This window comes from Anolis sagrei, chromosome 3 (assembly GCF_037176765.1).
Source record: "Anolis sagrei isolate rAnoSag1 chromosome 3, rAnoSag1.mat, whole genome shotgun sequence".
NCBI lineage: Eukaryota > Metazoa > Chordata > Lepidosauria > Squamata > Dactyloidae > Anolis > Anolis sagrei.
In genome coordinates, this window is record NC_090023.1 from 270320784 (window position 1) to 270341657 (window position 20874).

Consider the following 20874-nt stretch of genomic DNA (forward strand, 5'->3'; position numbering starts at 1 on the left):
ACCATTGCTTCAGTGCTGGTGGTCTTTGCTTCTTCCAGCACGCTGATGTTTGTACGCTTGTCTACCCAAGATATTTGCAGGATTTTTTTGGAGGCAACGTTGATGGAATCATTCTAGGAGTTGCATGTGATGTCTGTAGACAGTCCACGTTTCACAGGCGTATAGCAGGGTTGAGAGGACAATAGCTTTATAAACAAGCCCCTTGGTATCCCTATGGATGTCCCGGTCCTCAGACACTCTCTGCTTCATATCTCAAAATGGTGATATGATCAACCATCTCCAAACACTTGAAGGGCTGTTATGTGGAAAGTAGAGAGAGTTATGTGCAAGGAAGAGCATAAGACCCAAGTGGCAAAAAAGGAGATTTTCATAAATATTAGGAAGAACATCTTGACAGTGAGAACAGTTTGAGGAATGGACTCCCCTGGGATGTGGTGACCTCACCTTCACTGGAGGTTTTCAGAGCCAGTCTGGAGTCCCATCTCTCATGGTGTCTGTACCAAAAGGGGTTGGACTAGATGGCCCTTAGAATCATAGATCATAGAATCAAAGAGTTGGAAGAGACCTCATAGGCCATCCAGTCCAACCCCATTCTGCCAAGAAGCAGGAATATTGCATTCAAATCACCCCTGACAGATGGCCATCCAGCCTCTGTTTAAAAGCTTCCAAAAAAGGAGCCTCCACCACACTCCGGGGCAGAGAGTTCCACTGCTGAACGGCTCTCACAGTCAGGAAGTTATTCCTCACCCCTTGGGTAAGGCTCAGTCATTCCTTCATTGTCCCCTTCTTTTCAAGCACAGACTCAAGAGCAAATCCTTAGTTGAACTTTTGCAAAAGCTTTGTTTGCCATCCATGTGGCACGCCAGGACACGCGTGGTCCCTTTGTGGGTTTGAGGACAGTGGATACAACTGTGAAAAGAAAAAGAAGGAAATAAAATCCATTTTGGCCTGACACCTTGCCAACATCGCTGGGGATGGGCTTGTCATTGCGGTGGAAGTGGCATGTGTGTGTGTGTGTGTGTAGGGTGGGGAGCCACCTCACCTGCTAGGTCTCACCTGCCCTCTGAGGTGCCAGCGCTTCACTTTGTTTGTGTCTCCATGTATAAACAAAGGCAGAGGAGAGTGCCCTCAGTTGCTGGGCAGGGCTGGGCCTTGTTTGCTCCAGAGAGGGAGAAAGGGGTCTCCATCTCCCCGTCCTTTTGTCTTTTGGAAGTCCTGAGTGTTTGCTCTGCCTTTTTCTCCTGGGCGCACAGCCACACCCAGCCTTTGGAGCAAGAATCAGTGTCTGTGTTTCTCGTAAATCCTGGCGTGCCGCCCCAGGCTACCTTTTTAATTCACTTTCTGAGGTTTGGGAGGAGGAGGAAGAAGAAGAAGAAAGGAGGGAAGAAAGGAAGGGAGAGGCTGGAGGAGCCGAAGGAGGTGGAAGTCACACCTGCCCACCTTGAACCCTCACGCATCAGGGCTAGGCATTTGTGTCTCACAAAAGCAGACCTTGTTATACATTCCATGCAGAATGTATTGTTGAAGGCTTTCATGGCTGGAATCACTGGGTTGTTGTAGGTTTTTTCAGGCTATATGGCCATGGTCTAGAGCAGTGGTTCTCAACTTGGGGTCTCCAGATGTTTTTGGCCTTCAACTCCCAGAAATCCTAACAGCTGGTAAACTGGCTGGGATTTCTGGGAGTTGTAGGCCAAAAACATCTGGGGACCCCAGGCTGAAAACCACTGGTCTAGAGGCATTCTCTCCTGACGTTTCGCCTGCATCTATGGCAAGCATCCTCAGAGGTAGTGAGGTTCACTACCTCACTACCTCTGAGGCTGCTTGCAATAGATGCATCCTCACTACCTCTGAGGATGCTTGCCATAGATGCAGGCGAAACGTCAGGAGAGAATGCCTCTAGACCAGTGTTTCTCAACCTGGGGGTCAGGATCCCTGAGGGGGTCGTGAAGGGGAGTCAGAGGGGTTGCCACAGCATTTTCTGATGGTCATGTGGATTCCATGTGGGAAGTTTTAGCCAATTCTATCGTTGGTGGAGTTCAGAATGTTCTTTGATTGTAATGAACTATAAATCCCAGCAACTAAAACTCCCAAAAGTCAAGGTCTATTTTCCCCCAGGCTCCACCAGCGTGCTGAAAGAAGCAAAGACTACCAGCATTGAAGCAGTGGTCCTTCCATCAACTCAGCTGGACCGGCCACATTGTCCAAATGCCCGATCACCGTCCCCCAAAGCAGTTGCTCTACTCTGAACTCAAGAACGGGAAACGGAATGTTGGAGGACAGGAAAAGAGATTTAAAGATGGGCTCAAAGCCAACCTTAAAAATTCTGGTATGGACAATGAGAACTGGGAAGCCCTGGCCCTTGAGCACTCCAGCTGGAGGTCAGCTGTGACATTTGTGCATATTGAGTATTTGTGCCAAGTTTGGTCCAGATCCACCATTGCGTGAGTCCACAGTGCTCTCTGGATATGGGTGAACTACAACTCCCAAACTCAAGGTCAATACCCACCAAACCTTTCCAGTGTTTTCTGTTGGCCATGGGAGTTCTGTGTGGCAAATTAGGTTCAAATCTATCGCTGGTAGAGTTCAGAATGCTCTTTGATTATAGGTGAACTATATATCCCAGCAACTACAACTCCCAAATTACAAAATCAATCCTCCCCCAACCCCACTAGCTGCATTGTGGTTGCATTGGGTATTTGTGCCCGGTTTGGTCCAGTGAATGAAAATACATCTTGCATATCTGATATTTACATTATGATTTATAACAGTAGTAAAATGACTGTTATGAAGTAGCCACGAAAACAATGTTATGGTTGGGGGTCACCACAACATGAGAGACTGTATTAAGGGGTCACGGCATTAGGAAGGTTGAGAACCACTGCTCTAGACCATGGCCATATAGCCTGAAAAAACCTACAACAACCCACATTCCATGCAGAATTTTGAATTTGGGTTGCTGTAAGTTTTTTGGGCTGTATGGCCATGGTCTAGAGGCATTCTCTCCTAGGAACATAGTCATACAACCTGAAAAATCACAGCAACCCAGTGGACATGAAAGCCTTGGATGGCTTTATCCAGAACTGGACACAGGGTTATTGTTCCAGGTGAGGCAGTCTAACCAAATCAGAAAAGAATAGGACATTGACTTCCCAGAGGCGGCCCTAGGTAATTTTCAAGGGTAAGCAAACAGTATTTTGGCGCCCCCCCCCCCAACCAATCATGGATATAGAATCATAGAGAATCATAGAATCATAGAATCAAAGAGTTGGAAGAGACCTCATGGGCCATCCAGTCCATCCCCATTCTGCCAAGAAGCAGGAATATTGCATTCAAATCACCCCTGACAAATGGCCATCCAGCCTCTGCTTAAAAGCTTCCAAAGAAGGAGCCTCCACCACACTCCGGGGCAGAGAGTTCCACTGCTGAACGGCTCTCACAGTCAGGAAGTTCTTCCTAATGGATATATATTTTCTGTTCATCATGGGAGTTCTGTGAGCCATATTTGCTTCAATTCCATCATTGGTGGAATTCAGAATGCTCTTTGATTGTAGGTGAACTATACATCCCAGTAACTACACTTGCCGCATTTGCTCCCTTGCCTGGCCCGCTTTGGGTCCAGAGGCATGTCTGAAGACCCAGCGTGTGCACCAAAAGTCACCTCTTCTCCTGACTTTCTCCTCAGCCATTGGGACCAAGAGAGAGAGAGAGAGACAAAGGAGATGCCCACCTTTCCTGAAGGTAGGCGCAAAAACAAAGGAGGGAGCGGAGGTGGGAGATACCTCCAGCCGGAGGGGCTCTCTCTCTCTCTCTCTCTCTCTCTTGGTCCCAATGGCTGAAGAGAAAATCAGGAGAAGAGGCGACTTTTGGTGCGCACACTGGGGTCTTCAGACACGCCTATGGACCCGAAGCGGGCCAGGCGCGGCGGCTCCACCCCTTGGCCCACCCGCGGATTGGGGAGAAGAGAGGAGGCGGGTGGAGCCTGTCATGGGAGCCGGTCATGGGGAAGGGATCGAACGCAGAGAACGATTGAGCGCCGGCTCTGCTCACACACCCGGTGGCCAGGTGGAGCGGGAACGAGAGGGGCTAGGCGAGGCCCAAGGGCCCGGCCCTTTTGGGAAGAGGATCGCCCGGTAGCGAGGCAAGAAAGCCGAGGCTCCCCCCGGACTGCTAGGGCTGTTGTGAGCTGAGGGCACACTCCTCAAGTGGCGGTCGAGGGGCATTTACAGAGGCACCTCTGCACCCCTGGCAAAAAAAAAGTGTTCTGCGACCGCTTACTTCGCGTAATGGACGAGCTGCCCCTGTGACTTCCCTTGATCTAGACATGAGAGTCCTTTGGATGCAGCCCAAAATCCCATTGCATCCAGAAGAGAAAATAGCAGCGAGGGGAGGAATTTTGCCTTTTGAAGACGCTTATTTGGGTCCCCTCAGACATCAACCCTCTTCGGCAGAGAAGGTGAAAGACCTTGTAAAACTACAACTCCCAGGACCCCATAGCATTGAGCCATTGCAGTTAAAATGGCGTCAAACTGCATTAATCGATAACATAGATGCATTTGAAGGCAGGATTGGAGAACGAGTGTCTCATGGGTCGAGTGCACTTCTTAGGGACTGTCTAGGGCTCCCAGGATCTTGTTTCCAAATCTGCCCAAACTCAGTGAGGATGGAGCCACAGTATTGGTTCCTTCCTTCACCATAAGGCAGTGCTTTGGTTTAGACTCCTAGACCACCATTTCCCAACTTGGGTGTCCGGACCCCTGAGGGGGGATCGCAAAGACCATGAGAAAGACAGATTTCTGATGGTCTTAGAATCCCCTTTGGCAGAGAAGGCTGAAGATCTCTTCGCCTGTCCTTCTCTTCCTTTTTGGAAACACATGGAAAATCCTCCCACCAAAAGCCCTCCTTCTGCTGTGATTGGCTGGCCTCTCAGCCAAGGTGAGGGCTGTTTCTGGGACTCCAAGCAGGAAGGAGAGAGCAGGTGTGTTTGGCGCATGGCAGCATGGAGCACATGTGCGGGTGAGGGAGAGCATGCAAGAATAGGGAGGCTCATGCCAGCATGTCCCTTCAAGGCATAGAGGTTCTGTATGGGAAGTTTGACCCAATTCTATCATTGGCGAAATTCAGAATTCTCTGATTGTAGGTGAACTATAAATCCCAGCAACTACAACTTCCAAATGTCAAGGTCTATTTTCACCAAACTCCACCAGTGTTCACATTTGGGCATATTTGTGCCAAGTTTAGTCTGGATCCATCATTGTTTGAGTCCACAGTGCTCTCTGGGTGTAGGTGAACTACAACTCCAAAACTCAAGGTCAATGCCCACCAAACCCTTCCAGTGTTTTCTGTTGGTCATGGGAGTTCTGTGTGCCAAGTTTGGTTCAATTCCATTGTTGGTGGAGTTTGAAATGCTCTTTGATTGTAGGTTAACTATAAACCCCAGCAACTACAAAATCAATCCCCCCATCCCCATCAGTATCCAAATTTGGCACAAATACCCAATATGCCCAAATTTGGATACTGATGGGGATGGGCATAATGGGTATTTGTGCCAAATTTGGTCCAGTGAATGAAAATACACCCTGAATATCAGATATTTACATTGCAATTCACAACAATAGCAAAATTACAGTTATGAAGCAGCAATGAAAATAATGTTATGGTTGGGGGTCATCACAACATGAAAAACTATACTAAGGGGTTGCGGCATTAGAAAGGTTGAGAGCCACTGCCTTAAGGGATTGAGAGTGGGGCATGGTCTCTGGGTTTGAATCCTGGTTCAGCCATGGAAACCCATTGGGTCATCTTAGGCAAGTTGCACTCTCTCAGCCTCAAAGGTAGAAGAAATGTGGCCAAGGAAACCCTAAGAAAAGGAACATGATGCATTGCTTTGAGTCTCGGACTCCAAAGTTCAGGATTTGAATCCCTGCTTGGTTATGGAAGCCCAAGCCATGCTCCCTCAGCCTCAGAGGGAGACAATGGCAAATGCCCTTTGAAGAAATATGGCCAAGGAAACCCTAAGAAAGACAATATGATGCATTGCTTTGAGTCTTGGACTCCAAAGATAAGGACTGGAATCCCTGCTTGGTTATGGAAGCCCATGGCATGCTCTCTCAGTCTCAGAGGGAGACAATAGCAAACTTCCTTGGAGGAAATATGGCCAAGAAACCCAGCAACTACAACTCTCAAAGGATAAAATCAATATCCCCTTAACCCCACCAGTATTCAAATCTAAGCAAATTGGGTATTTGTGCCAAATTTGGTCCAGTGAATTAAAATACACCCTGCATATCAGATATTTACATTATGATTCATAACAGTAGCAAAATGACAGTTATGAAATGTCAACAAAAATAATGTTATGGTTGGGGGTCATCACAACATTAGGAACTTTATTAAGGATCGCAACATTAGGAAGGTTGGGAAACACTCTCCTAGACTCTCCTGTCCTGCGTGACTGCATGGAGCACAGTAGTTCAACATAAATAACTTTTCTGACCTTTGGAGTACCATGAAAGTTCCTTTTCCACACTCTGGTGTTATCTCCTGAAAGACGCAACATTTAGAGCTAGCAAAGTGATCTGTTGGAGGAAACGGTGCATCCTTTTTCGGTGTGTTTTCTCCACCGCCGCAGTGAGCCAGGTGCTTTCTGAATGGAAACACAAGGCCTGAGCATTTCTTTGTTTTTGCAACCCTTTAAATATATATATATATCTTCCAGTTTCAGAAGTTGGGAACCTGGAACAGAGCTCTGTGTTTATGGGATCATGCGTGGAGGGGGAAGGATTTGCCTGGTTTGCACAACAGACAATACAAACCCAAGCCCAGGTTTTTGGCAACGGTAACAGAAGTCTCAAGCGGGATTTCGGTAATTATATGTTAAACTGGAAACCTGATCATATTTTTTGAAAAAAATATATCTCATCTGTCTCTTTTTAAAAGATTGAAGTGCTCCAAAGCAACACGTAAAATGCAACGGAGACATAAACACACCAACGTTTGTGTGTGTGTGTGTGTGTGTGTGTATAAAAAGTGAAAAACACACGCTTAACTAATTTTACACTGAGTTGCATTGCTTTAAATCAGAGATTCATAGAATCATAGAATCATAGAATCAAAGAGTTGGAAGAGACCTCATGGGCCATCCAGTCCAACCCCATTCTGCCAAGAAGCAGGAATATTGCATTCAAATCACCCCTGACAGATGGACATCCAGCCTCTGCTTAAAAGCTTCCAAAGAAGGAGCCTTCACCACACTCCGGGGCAGAGAGTTCCACTGCTGAACGGCTCTCACAGTCAGGAAGTTCTTCCTAATGTTCAGATGGAATCTCCTCTCTTGTAGTTTGAAGCCATTGTTCCGCGTCCTAGTCTCCAAGGAAGCAGAAAACAAGCTTGCTCCCTTCTCCTCCCTGTGGCTTCCTCTCACATATTTATACATGGCTATCATATCTCCTCTCAGCCTTCTCTTCTTCAGGCTAAACATGCCCAGTTCCCTAAGCCGCTCCTCATAGGGCTTGTTCTCCAGACCCTTGATCATTTTAGTCACCCTCCTCTGGACACATTCCAGCTTGTCAATATCTCTCTTGAATTGTGGTGCCCAGAATTGGACACAATATTCCAGGTGTGGTCTAACCAAAGCGGAATAGAGGGGTAGCATTACTTCCTTAGATCTAGACACTATCTTCCTATTGATGCAGGCCAAAATCCCATTGGCTTTTTTTGCCGCCACGTCACATTGTTGGCTCATGTTTAACTTGTTGTCCACGAGGACTCCAAGATCTTTTTCACACGTTTAGACCAGATTAGACCAAAACAATTCTTTGGGGGTTTGCAGTTACCATTTATTCCCCAAAGTAGTCATGACTGAGGCAATCTTGGAATTTTAATAACCTTGGGTACTTCTGCACTGAAGAATTAATGCAGTTTGACACTACTTTAACTGCAGTGGCTCAATGGGATGGAATTATGGGTATTGTAGTTGGGTGAAGCACCAAACCCTTTTTGGCAGAGAAGGATAAAGACTGTGCTGTCACGCGCCGGGCCTATAGCAATTGGCTTTTGAACAGGACGTGCTCTTTGTGCCCAGCGGGAAGCCGGGGTGCCTCGGCTGAGAGGCTCTAAGGATTTTCCTATACAAACTCTTTAGAAGCTTGAAAAGTTTAACAAAGTCCTTTATTATTGCTTAGGTCTTCAACAAACAATCAAATATTTTTTAGATCTTCAACAATGAAATACTTTTTAGATCTTCAACAAGTCAAATAAATGCTTCTTATCTTGCCCACAAGGGACAGGCAACTGGCTTCATGAACTGTTTCTTTTCTTTAAGAGGAAACCCCTTTTTAACCACTCCCTGGGGCAATCTGTTTTCTAGGCTCTGCTGGTGTGGGCCCTACTCCCGGCTCCAATTGCTTCTGGTTATCCGAGTAGACCTACCAGCTAAGACTTTGTAGATTTTCCAGCTGGAGTCCTTTTGGAATTTTTCCACGAATGATGTGGAGCTGTTTCTTTAACCCCAACAAAGGTTGTGCTGTCAAACTGTTTTCCTTAGAAGCTTTAGGGCTGTGTCCCCTGGATGTTGTGAGAAACGAGGCTTCTCTACAGGTGGGGAAAGCTCATGCCCTGTGGAACCAAAAACTTAACGATGATTGATGGGTCATTGGCCCTATCATTGCAAACCAAAGGAAGCCACCTTATTGCAAAATGCATGGAACTTTGGAATACATGCAAACACTCAAAGAAAGAAAAGGAAGTACGAGCTCCTGGTACAACCGTACCAGAACAAAGACTATTATTATTGTGTTGTCGAAGGCTTTCATGACTGGAAACACTGTGAGTTTTCCGGGCTGTATGGCCATGTTCCAGAAGTATTCTCTCCTGACGTTTTGCCCTCTTCTTTGACAGGCATCCTCAGAGGTTGTGAAGTTTGTTGGAAACTGGGCAAGTGGGGTTTATATATCTGTGGGATGATATCCAGTGTGGGAGAAAGAACTCTTGTCTGCTTGAGGCATGTTGCAAATGGTCACCTTGATTAGCATTTAATGGCCTTGTATCTTCAAAGTCTGGCTGGTTGCTGCCTGGGGGTTCTTTATTGAGAGGTGTGAGTTGGCCCTGATTGTTTCCTGCCTGGATTGCACATGCCATATGTGTGTGTGTGTGTGTGGAGTTACTCTTTAAAATGTAGCTGTTTCTACTTGCATACAAATTCAACTTAGAAACATACCTACAGAACCTATCTTGTTAGTAACTTGGAGACTGCCTATACTCAAAGAACTGTGATTTCACAGATGCGCAAAGAGCAAAATATGCTCTCACTATTAATTATTTTTAAATGTTTATAATTTGTATTGTGTAAACGTGATATACAGAATGTACAGAAAATACATCAAATAGGTCATTCGGGAGATGGCACGGTAGGCTCCCACTGGAGATGACCATCAAGCTGTGATGGAGAACCCTGCAAATTCCCAGAGATGAGACCGAATGATGTTCCACATCAGGCAACAAGTGTCTGAATGCTTCTGCAGGGAAAGTTGCATCTGCATGAGTCACCCAAAGCGTTCCAAGTCAATATGCTTCTCATTTCTAGTCTTCATTCTTTTCCATCGCTGTCCTGACCAATGAGAGTCACCCACTCACTTCACTCAAATGGGTTGACTGTGGCCAAAGCTCACCTGTTGGACTCTTCTCCTTTCTAGGAGGGAAGGTGAAGGCCTGCGCATCTTCTGGGACAAAGTGCGGGAGCCGAAATTCCTCTCTCGTTGGAACCCCTGGTCCACCGACGTCCCTTTTGCGACCTTCATTGAGCATCCGGTGAAGAACAGCAGCCAGAGGTTCAGCGCCATTTGCCAGGTGAGATATAGACTAAGGGAGTGACCGGTGTATCTACACTATACAATCAATGCAGTTTGACATCACTTTAATAGCTATGGCTCAATGCTATGAAACCTTGGGATTTTGCAAAGTCCGGAGTTTCAGGGTGCGGTGTCACCTGTACGCAGATGACGTCCAACTCTGTCACTCCTTTCCACCTGCTACTAAGGAGGCTGTCCAGGTCCTGAACCGGTGCTTGGCCGCTGTGACGGTCTGGATGAGGGCGAACAAATTGAAATTGAATCCAGACAAGACAGAGGTCCTCCTGGTCAGTCGAAAGGCCAAACAGGGGATAGGGTTACAACCTGTGTTGGACGAGGTTACACTCCCCCTGAAGACGCAGGTTCACAGTTTGGGAGTAATCCTGGACTTATCACTGAGCCTGGAACCCCAAGTCTCGGTGGTAACCGGGAGAACTTTTGCACAGTTAAAACTTGTGCACCAGCTATGCCCGTTCCTTGGGAAGTCTGACTTGGCCACCATGGTCCACGCTCTGGTTACATCTCGTATAGACTACTGCAACGCTCTCTACGTGGGGTTGCCTTTGAAGACTGTCCGGAAGCTTCAAATGGTCCAGCGGGCGGCAGCCAGGTTGCTAACAGGAGCGGCACTCAGGGAGCATACAACTCCTCTGTTGCTCCAGCTCCACTGGCTGCCAATCTGCTACCGAGCACAATTCAAAGTGCTGGATTTAGCCTATAAAGCCCTAAATGGTTCCAACCCTGCTTACCTGTCCGAATGTATCCCCCCTTATGAACCCTGAAGGAATTTAAGATCTTCTAGGGAGGCCCTGCTCTCGGCCCTGCCATCTTCACATGCTCAATTGGCAGGGACGAGGGATAGGGCCTACTCAGTGGTGGCTCCTCAGTTTTGGAATGCCCTCCCCAGGGACATTAGATCAGCCCCCACCCTCTTAATGTTTCGCAAAAAAAGTTAAAACCTGGCTATATGAGCAGGCCTTCCCAAACGCAGTGTAGCTATGAAACTCTGATCTCTGAACGGTTGGACAACGTGACTGGACAATGATTGGTAATGAAATGCGGAGGACTTTGTATTGTTGTGGGCATCGAATTGTGCCGTTTTGTAGACCGCCATGAGTTGCCCTCAGGCTGAGAATAGCAGTATAGAAGCATAGTAAATAAATAAATAAATAAATAAATAAATAAATAAATAAATAAATAAAGTATTTAGCCATCTCTTCCAGAGAGTCCTAAACTACAACTTCAGGATTGTATAGCATGGAGCTATGACACTTAAGTGGTGTCAAACTGCATTCACATTACAGTGTGGGACTCCACATTGTAGAGTGAACAAGAGAGATCCCTCCATGCTTTCTTCAGGGGAACACTTCCCAGAATTGACTAGAAATGGAAGGGGAAGTTGCCAAGAGAAGGTGAAGCACCATTTCCCAAAACAAGGGCATAGAAGAGGAAGGAGGGGTTTTTTTTTTTTGGTTTTTTTTGCATTTATGGGACAAAACAAATATTGTGGACAAATGATTTCCAAGAAGACATCTGATTCACTGAAAACTCACATTGTTCATGCTTCACGGACTGAAAGAAATCCAGCAGACTTTGAAAGGGAAAGTCAGGAGCATAGTTTCCAGGCAACGGTCCTTGGAAGAATAGCAAATAAACTCCAATATCCCACTCTCCTGACTGAACTGAATAAACTTCAGCTTTCCATATGTTTTTGTTGTTGTTCATTCATTCAGTCGTTTCCAATTCTTTGTGACCTCATGGACCACCCCAGGCCAGAGCTCCCTGTCGGCTGTCACCACCCTCAGCTCCTTCAAGGGCAATCCAGTCACTTCAAGGATCCCATCCATCCATCTTGCCCTTGGTCGGCCCCTCTTCCTTTTTCCTTCCATTTTCCCCGGCATCATACTGTTCTCTAAACTTTCCTGTCTTCTCATGTTGTGGCCAAAGCACTTCAACTTTGTCTCTAGTCTCCTTCCCTCCAATGAGCAGCCGGGCTTTATTTCCTGGAGGATGGACTGGTTGGATCTTCTCGCAGTCCAAGGCACTCTCACAACTTTCCTCCAACACCACAGTTCAAAAGCCTCTCTCTTCCTTTGCTCAGTCTTCCCTATGGTCCAGCTCTCACATCCGTAGGTGACTACAAGGAATACCATTACTTTAACTATGTGGATCTCTGTTGCCAGTGTGATGTCTCTACTCTTTACTATTTTATTGAGATTGGACATTGCTCTCCTCCCAAGAAGTAAGCGTCTCCTGATTTCCTGGCTGCAGTCTGCATCTGCACTCATCTTTGCACCTAGTCTGTCAAAGTCTGTCACGGCCTCCACATTTTTGCCCTCTATTTCCCAGATGTCAATCATTCTTGTTTCCATAATCTTGGTTTTTTGGATGTTTAGCTGCAACCCAGCTTTGGTGCTTTCTTCTTTTGCCTTGGTTGGAAGGTGAAAGAATGTTATAGCATCACAACTCCTATCATTCCTAGTCATGATGTTTAATAGATGAAGCATAGATGAAGCTTCATCTATGTTGATGACCATGCCATTACTGCTCAAGGAGGGAGCTTTGAGATGGTTGAACAGAAGCTCCCTGAAGCTCTAGGTGCTCTTACTGCCTATTGCAGGGAAAGCCAGCTGATCCCTAATCCATCTAAAACACAGACATGTGCTTTTCATCTCAAGAACAGACAAGCATCCCGAGCTCTGAGGATCACCCTGGGAAGGAATCCCACGGGAGCATTGCAGCGCACCCAAATACCTGGGAGTCACTCTGGACCATTCTCTGACCTACAAGAAGCACTGCCTGAACATCAAGCAAAAAGTGGGTGCTAGAAATAATATCATACGAAAGTTGACTGGCACAACCTGGGTATCACAACCAGACACAGTGAAGACATCTGCCCTTGCTCTGTGCTACTCTGCTGCTGAGTATGCATGCCCAGTGTGGAACACATCTCACCATGCTAAAACAGTGGGTGTGGCTCTTAATGAGACATGCCAAATTATCACAGGGTGTCTGCGCCCCACACCACTGGAGAAATTACACTGCTTAGCCGGTATTGCACCACCTGACATCCGCCGGGAAGTAGCAGCCAATAGTGAAAGGACCAAGGTAGTGACATCTCCAGCTCATCCCTTGTTTGGGTATCAGCCAGCACGTCAACGACTTAAATCAAGAAATAGTTTTCTAAGATCTACAGAGACACTCGCTGGAACACCTCAGCAAGCGAGAGTTCAAAAGTGGCAGGCTCAAACCCAGCACCTCAATCCGTGGCTGATACCAAATGAGAGACTCCCCCCTGGGCACACAGAAGATTGGGCAACTTGGAAGGCGCTGCAGAGACTGTGCTCTGGCACCACGAGATGCAGAGCCAACCTTAAGAAATGGGGCCACAGAGTGGAATCCACAACATGCGAGTGTGGAGAAGAGCAAACCACTGACCACCTGCTGCAATGCCACCTGAGCCCTGCCACATGCACAAGGGAGGACCTTCTTGCGGCAACACCAGAGGCACTCCAAGGGGCCAGATACTGGTCAAAGGACATTTAATCAACTACCAAGCTTGCAAACTCTGTGTCTTTTGTATGTTTGTTTGTTTGTTCTGTCAAAAATGTAATACAACTGTTCACGATAAATAAATAAATATGATGTTTAATGTGGAGAAAGTCAGCCGTTGAAATCCAGCATCTGAGGGCCACATAAAATGACATGCCGGGCTGCATTTGGCCCCCAGGGCTTGCGTTTGACGCATGTGGTGTTTGACGCATGTGCATCCCTGGATGGAGGGAAGAGCATCAAGGAGTGGCTGGCTGTGAAGAAGTGGCATGACCTGAAATGCAAAGTGCTTCCCACTCTTCCCAAGAACCTGTCTCCGTCGTATCTTGGCAGCCGACATTAATCTGGAAAATCCCAAGCGCAGTTGCATTTGGGGCCTCGGCGCGCCTGTCTCCAGAGATTTGCATCCTTGTGATGATGCATCCATGACCCTCCTGCCATTTTGGCACACCTCCGAGGTGCAGCCGACTTAGGGCAAGGTGACAAATCGAATTCATGTATCCCTTTTTGATGCAGAGTTTGACAGAAGATGGTCGTCTGTTTCCCAGGGTAAATCTGTGCTCTTCACAGGGACAAGCAAGATTCTCAAATTCTTTCCAAAAGCAGGATTTTGAGGCCTCTGATTTGGGCCTGGAGTGAACTTTTAAATGCCTGGAAATCACCTTCTGCCCTGGCTTCCAGGGATACTGTCATACAAAGATGCCTGGGGGATGGAAACACCACATCCAAAGCATACACACACACATATCTGTGACCCTCCTGCTATCTTGGTACACACACACACACACACACATACATTCCTACCCCATTGTGCCAAGAAGCAGGAAAATCACATTCAAAGCACCCCCAACAGATGGCCATCCAGCTTCTGTTTAAAAGCTTCCAAAGAAGGAGCCTCCACCACGCTCTGGGGCAGAGAGTTCCACTGCTGAACGGCTCTCACAGTCAGGGAGTTCTTCCTCATGTTCAGATGGAATCTCCTCTCCTGTAGTTTGAAGCCATTGTTTCACGTCCTTGTCTCCAAGGAAGCAGAAAACAAGCTTGCTCCCTCCTCCCTGTGGCTTCCTCTCACATATTTATACATAGCTATCATATCCCCTCTCAGCCTTCTCTTCTTCAGGGTAAACATGCCCAGCTCCTTAAGCCGCTCCTCATAGAGATGAAAGGCACATGTCTGTGTTTCAGATGGATTAGGGATCAGCTGGTCTTCCCTGTAATAGGCAGTAAGAGCACCTAGAGCTTCTGAAAGCTTCTGTTCTATCATCTCAAAGCTCCCTGCTTGAGCAGTAATGGCACAATCATCAGCATAGATGAAGCTCTCTGTCCCTTCTGGCAGTGGCTGGTCATTTGTGTAGATGTTGAACATGGATGGAGCAAGCACGCTCCCCTGAGTCAGGCTGTTCTTCTGTTTCCGCCATCTGCTTCTCTGGCCCTGGAACTCGTGATCCCGCCCGTGTCGCAATCGCGCCTGGTGGGGACTCGAGACAGGGCCTTTTCTGTGGTGGCCCCCCGACTCTGGAACGCCCTCCCAAAAGATCTTAGACCCGGCCTGGCCCAGTTTTACAATGTCTTGATGTCTCAATGTATTGTTATTGCTGTTGTTTATTCTGCTTAATCTGTTTTTAATTTGCTCTAGGTATTGTATTGTTGTATTGTGTTTGAGGCCTTGGCCTGTGTAAGCCACATCGAGAGTCCTTCGGGAGATGCTAGCGGGGTACAAATAAAGTTATAATAATAATAATAATAATAATAATAATAATAATAATAATAACTCAACAAAAAAAGCTCCTGTTTTGTAGCAGGTTTCCTATGAGGCGGGTGAGGTGGTAGTCCTTTGTGATATTATACATTTTTCTCAGGAGGAGGAGGCAGTGGTTCACAGTATCATAGGCTGCTGACAGGTCTATGAAGATAGCGCCTGTGATCTGCTGCCTTTCAAAGCCATCTTTGAAAGATGGGGGGACATGGGAGAAGCCTCCTCGCAGCATTGGAAGACATCCGGGCGTCCCCTGGGCAACGTCTTTGTAGACGGCTAATTCTCTCGCCACAGAAGCAACCAGCATGCAAGCAAGCAAGCAAAGGAGGTTGGACTGGATGACCTTTGGGACCTCTTCCAACACCACTTTATGGTCCCCCCACTTATGTCTCTTTCTGTTGCTCCTTGGAGGGCTTTTGGCTGCTCTCTCCGGCTCCTGGTTTGGCGTAACACAATCCCTTTGTGTTCCCGGCATTCTGGGCATCTTGTTTTTCATCATCCTTAACATCTTTTGAAGGTGTTGAGAACTGGATCTCAGTCATGTTCTGATGTTTTTTGGGAAAGGGGCGAGAGTGCAGCCAAGGGATAAGAGAAAGACAGGCACATGTCCCAAGGCATTGACACGGAGACAAGGTGGATCCAGTTACTTCATAACACTCGTTTGGGGGAGCCAAGCATTTGCTGGACCTTCTGGGCAGGTTGCTGTTACCCTCTCCTGCTTGCTACTCGTTGCGGAGAATGTTGTCGTGAGTGACGCACAAATTGCTCGCGGTCCCTGGCTGGGTTTCATCATTCCTGCCAGAGTATTTTTAATCCACCCTGACAGACATCCATCAGCAAGCAGGGCATTCAACACGTCTGTTTCCTTCTTTTCCTGGAGATACCCATCAAAAAATAGGATCCTAGAGCTGGAAGGAACCCTAAAGGCCATCCAGTCCAACCTCAGTTCTGCCAGGCAGGAAGGCACAATCAAAGCCCTCCCAGCAGATGGCCATCCAGACTCTGCTTCAAAAACTCCAAATGTTCACACATGCACAAGGTGCCTATTTCCGCCTATTGTGCACCATTCACCTCTGAGCACATCACACAAGGAGACCCCATGCACAACTCCATATCTGTGAATGCAGACACCATGTGTTGGACAAACAAAAACACGTCTGTTTCCTTCTTTTCCTGGAGATACCCAAAGGCCATCCAGTCCAACCTCAGTTCTGACAGGCAGGAAGGCACAATCAAAGCCCTCCCAGCAGATGGACATCTAGCCTCTGCTTCAAAACCTCCAGATAAGGAAACTTTACTCCATATCTGTGAATGCAGACACCATGTGTTGGACAAACAAAAGCACATCTGTTTCCTTCTTTTCTTGGAGATACCTCAAGGGCCATCCAGTCCAACCTCAGTTCTGCTAGGCAGGAAGGCACAATCAAAGCCCTCCCAGCAGATGGCCATCTAGCCTCTGCTTCAAAACCTCCAGAGAAGGAAACTCCAAATTTTCACACATGACTATTTCTGCCTATTGTGCATCATTCACCTCTGAGCACATCACACAAGGCTACTCCATGCACAACTCCATTTCTGTGAATGCTGACATCACGTGTTGGACAAACAAAGATGTCCCAAGCACATCTCTATGCGGAATATACATCAAAGTATTCATTTTTATACACATTAATGTAAACCTATATAAATAAAAATGTAATGTTCGTTTGTAATACGAAGACAGAATGGCTAAGACGATGTAAACGGATGAGGAATTTGGAAGGGAAGACTTTTAAAATTGATTTTTATAGTTTTTATAGTTTTTACGAATTTTATATGTCTTTATGATGTGTTTTAATTGCTTTTAACTGTTTGTGTGTGTGTGTGTGTGTGTGTGTGTGTGCGTGGCATCATGGCATCTAATTGTGGCCAGTCTCTACACTGTCCTGAGTCGCCTTTGGGATGAAATGGGCAGGATAAAAATGACATAAATAAATAAATACACAATCAAAGCACCCCTGACAGATGGCCATCCAGACTCTGTTTAAAAGTTTCCAAAGAAGGAGCTTCCACCGCACTCCAGGGCAGACAGTTCCACTGTTGAACAGCTTGTACAGTCAGGAAGTTTTTCCTCATGTTCAGGTGGAATCTCCTTTCCTGTAGTTCATAGAATCATAGAATCAAAGAGTTGGAAGAGACCTCATGGGCCATCCAGTCCAACCCCATTCTGCCAAGAAGCAGGAAAATCGCATTCAAAGCACCCCCGACAGATGGCCATCAAGCCTCTGTTTAAAAACCTCCAAAGAACGAGCCTCTACCATACTCTGGGGCAGAGAGTTCCACTGCTGAACAGCTCTCACAGTCAGGAAGTTCTTCCTCATGTTCAGGTGTGCATGTGTGTCTACTCATTCATATGTGTGTGTGTTATTTCTTTTCTCCTTCCTATTTTTTCATGATGAGTTTGCTTTGTTTTGTGATTTTTATTTTATTATTTTATTTGTTCGATGGTTTGTTTTTTTTATCTTAGTTGCCTTTTTGGTTTGTTATTGTTATTTTGATTGAAGATTAAACCAAGGTCTTTAAAGTTCTATTTCAAGGTCTTTAAAATTCTGTAAATTATCTGTTGTCATTCTTTTTCTCATGTGAACATTCAGTTTTATACCTGATTTTGCATTCTGTCCTTAACTTTAATCAGTAGTCATTTGAAACCTTTGCTATTCTTTGCAAGTAATACGGTATCGTCTGCGTAACCTATGTTGTCAGTTTATAATGTTTCAGCTGCCTTTTTATTAAAAAAAACTAGCGGTCCCCTGCCAGGCGTTGCTGTGGCCCAGTTTGTTGATCTGGAAAATAAAATAATGAGAAAATGTTGGTTTCTAATATATGTAATTTCTTTATGCTTGTGGGTAAACAGTATTTCTTGCTGTTTCTTTGTCATTGTTGATGTGGAGAGTGTCTGGTTTGCCCACTCTGGAACATGCAAGATATCATTGTCCTTCTTTAAGGGTCCCTTTCAAATCTATGATACTATATCTGTGTGGGTGTGAATCATATCTATCTATCTATCTATCTATCTATCTATCTATCTATCCATCCATCCATCCATCTATATCTATGGCTGGATGGCTCTTTGTCAGGAGGGCTTTGATTACATTTTCTTGCCCTGATGAAGGGAGTTGGAATGGATGGCCTTAAGTATATTCTTTTGGTTATGGGGTTCAGTGTGGGAAGTTTGCCCCGATTCTGTCGTTCGTGGGATTCAGAACGCTCTTTGATTTTAGGTGAACTGTGAATCCCAGTGACTACAACTCCCAAATGTCAAGGTCTATTTCCCCCATCTGTATTCCTATTTGGGCATATGGAATATTTGTACCAAGTTTGGTCCAGATCCATCATTGTTTGAGTCCACAGTGCTCTCTGGATGTAGGTGAACTACAACTCCCAAACTCAAGGTCAATGCCCTCCAAACCCTTCCAGTATTTTCTGTTGGTCATGGGAGTCCTGTGTGCCAAGTTTGGTTCACTTCCATCATTGGTGGCGTTCACAATGCTCTTTGATTGTAGGTGAACTATAAATCCCAGCAACTACAACTCTCAAATGACAAAATCATAATTTTTTGAGTGATGGTCACTCCTTGTGTTGTGAGACGTTTTGTTGCCAAATTTGGTGTGATTTCGTGCATTGGTTCTTTTGTTTTTAAGGTACTCATTATGCCCAGAGCATTTATATATAGATAGATAGATGTAGCCACGAATTCTTGTTTTCTACATCATTTTCTCTTGATCTACAGAAACATAAGCTTTACTCCAACACAGACCAACAACAACAACAACAACAACACCACTTTATTTATATTTACGGCTAGTAAATAAATAAATAATATGTCACTCTCTCCTTCTGCAGCTCTCTGCGTTCACATCTCAGCTGGTCCCAGCGGTCCAAAATGCCCAGCGGAAGGATCCGGTGCCCGGCCGAACCACAGGCATTGAAGTGGTGGACGAACCCATCTTCATTGACACCTTAACGGGGCTGATGTCGTTCTTTGGGAACCGGAACAAACTGGGTTATTCCCTCGCTCGGGGCAGCTTTGGTTTCTGAAGTGCAAAAAAGTCGGGATCTTTTCCTCTTCTTATTGAACAATGTTGGCTTTTTCATCTCTCTCTTGCAAAGTTGCAAGGTTGGGGTTCAGAGGTCTTTTGAATACCTGGTCTTGGGGTGCATCTACACAGTAGGATTAATGCAGTTTGGGTTCACCAGAACTGCCGTGGCTCCATAATACAGAATTATGAGAATTGCAGTCACAAGGTCTTCAGTCTTCTATACCAAAGTGTGCATATGCCTCACCAAACTATAATTCCCAGGATTGCATAATAATGAGCTACGTTAGTTAAAGTGGTGTTAAGAACTACATTAGGGTTCACAAAGTCTTCAGTCTCCTCTGCCAAAGAGTGCATATGCCTCACCAAACTATTATTCCCAGGATTGTATAACATTGAGCTATGGCAGTTAAAGTGGTGTTAAAAACTGCACTGAGGGGTTGAATGAAAAGTAATGCCTCCACCTTCGTTACTTGGGTTTGGATGGGAATATTTTAATCAATCAAACGCAGAAATAATCCTTAGAATTATTCAAGTACCACTATTCACTTTTCTAAATAATCACCAGACAATTGGAATGGATACATTTCTGCCAACAATGAACAAGTTTTCTGAAGCCGTCAGGGAAGAAGTCGGCACTCGGTTTCCGCAACCAGTGTCTCACCGTTCTCTCAACGTCTTCATCAGAAGCATCATGATGTCCCCGCAGATCTTCTTTCATTATCAGATGGAAGTCAGTCACACCTGAGGTGTCGAGAATTCAATGACTGCATGCTGCTTAAGTCGCATTGACTGACCATCTGTGCAGGGTTCCATACTTGCCCTTTAACAACACAACCATTTAATGCTAAGGCTTCCCACCAAAATGGAACTGTAGAGGAGAGTCTACTGAACAAGGCAGTACCTGCGGCATACCAGTACTGCCATCCGTTGAGGAGTTACGAAGGTGGAGGCATTACTTTTCATTCAACCCTCATAGTTCTGTAGTATGGATGCATCCATAGGAGCCACCAGAAGAAATGACAGGATGGGCAGCAAATCCATGCTGGGTCTTAGTCTGAACATTAGTAGTGCTGAATCTTAAGGGCCGCTGCACAACTAATTGAGTTTGACATCAATTTATTTAATGGGGAGTTGTAGTTTTGCAAGAGCATTAGTCTTATTCCTTGGCATTGAGCCATAGCAATTGATGTGCTGCCAAATTGAATTAATTCAACAGTGTGGTTGAGAAAAGAAGCTAGAAGAAGCACACCATTGTTTTCTATTGTCTTGCCTTTGTTGATTGGAGTTTGCAAAAGCAAATAAATTTATTTTCCCCTTTGCAGTTGTGCCTCTCAAGAGTCTCTTTTCTGATCAACAATGGTCCGGCTACCACATCACCATATTTCACCAGATCCATATGTGATGGGGCTGTGAAAAGCTAAAACATGTCTACAACAAGATTATGGATGAGATGAAAGAATTATTACAGAGAAAAACTGGATTAATGCATTGTCAAAGGCTTTCATGGCCGGAATCACTGGGTTGTTGTGAGTTTTATGGGCTGTCTGGCCATGTTCTAGAAGCATTCTCTCCTGATGTTTCACCTGCATTTGTGGCACGCATCCTCAGGGGTTGTGAGGTCTGAGTTGTAGGTTTTTCAGGC

General features: G+C 45.8%; 1 protein-coding gene across 2 annotated transcripts in view; it reads left to right on the forward strand.

Annotated features, from left to right (window-relative positions):
• Window positions 1-20540, forward strand: part of TPRG1 (tumor protein p63 regulated 1) — a 68167-nt gene extending 47627 nt beyond the window's left edge. The window contains exons 5-7 of one of the 2 annotated variants that reach the window (XR_010909533.1): window positions 9690-9843; window positions 19036-19547; window positions 19667-20540. Coding sequence is in view for 1 of the 2 variants with exons in the window: in XM_060766756.2 (XP_060622739.2) it covers window positions 9690-9843; window positions 19036-19230 (349 nt within the window). In the remaining variant the exon portion in view is untranslated. Of the gene's footprint in view, window positions 1-9689; window positions 9844-19035 lie in introns of both variants that reach the window. The other variant, XM_060766756.2, reaches the window with a different exon arrangement.
• Window positions 20541-20874: the final 334 nt, after the last annotated feature.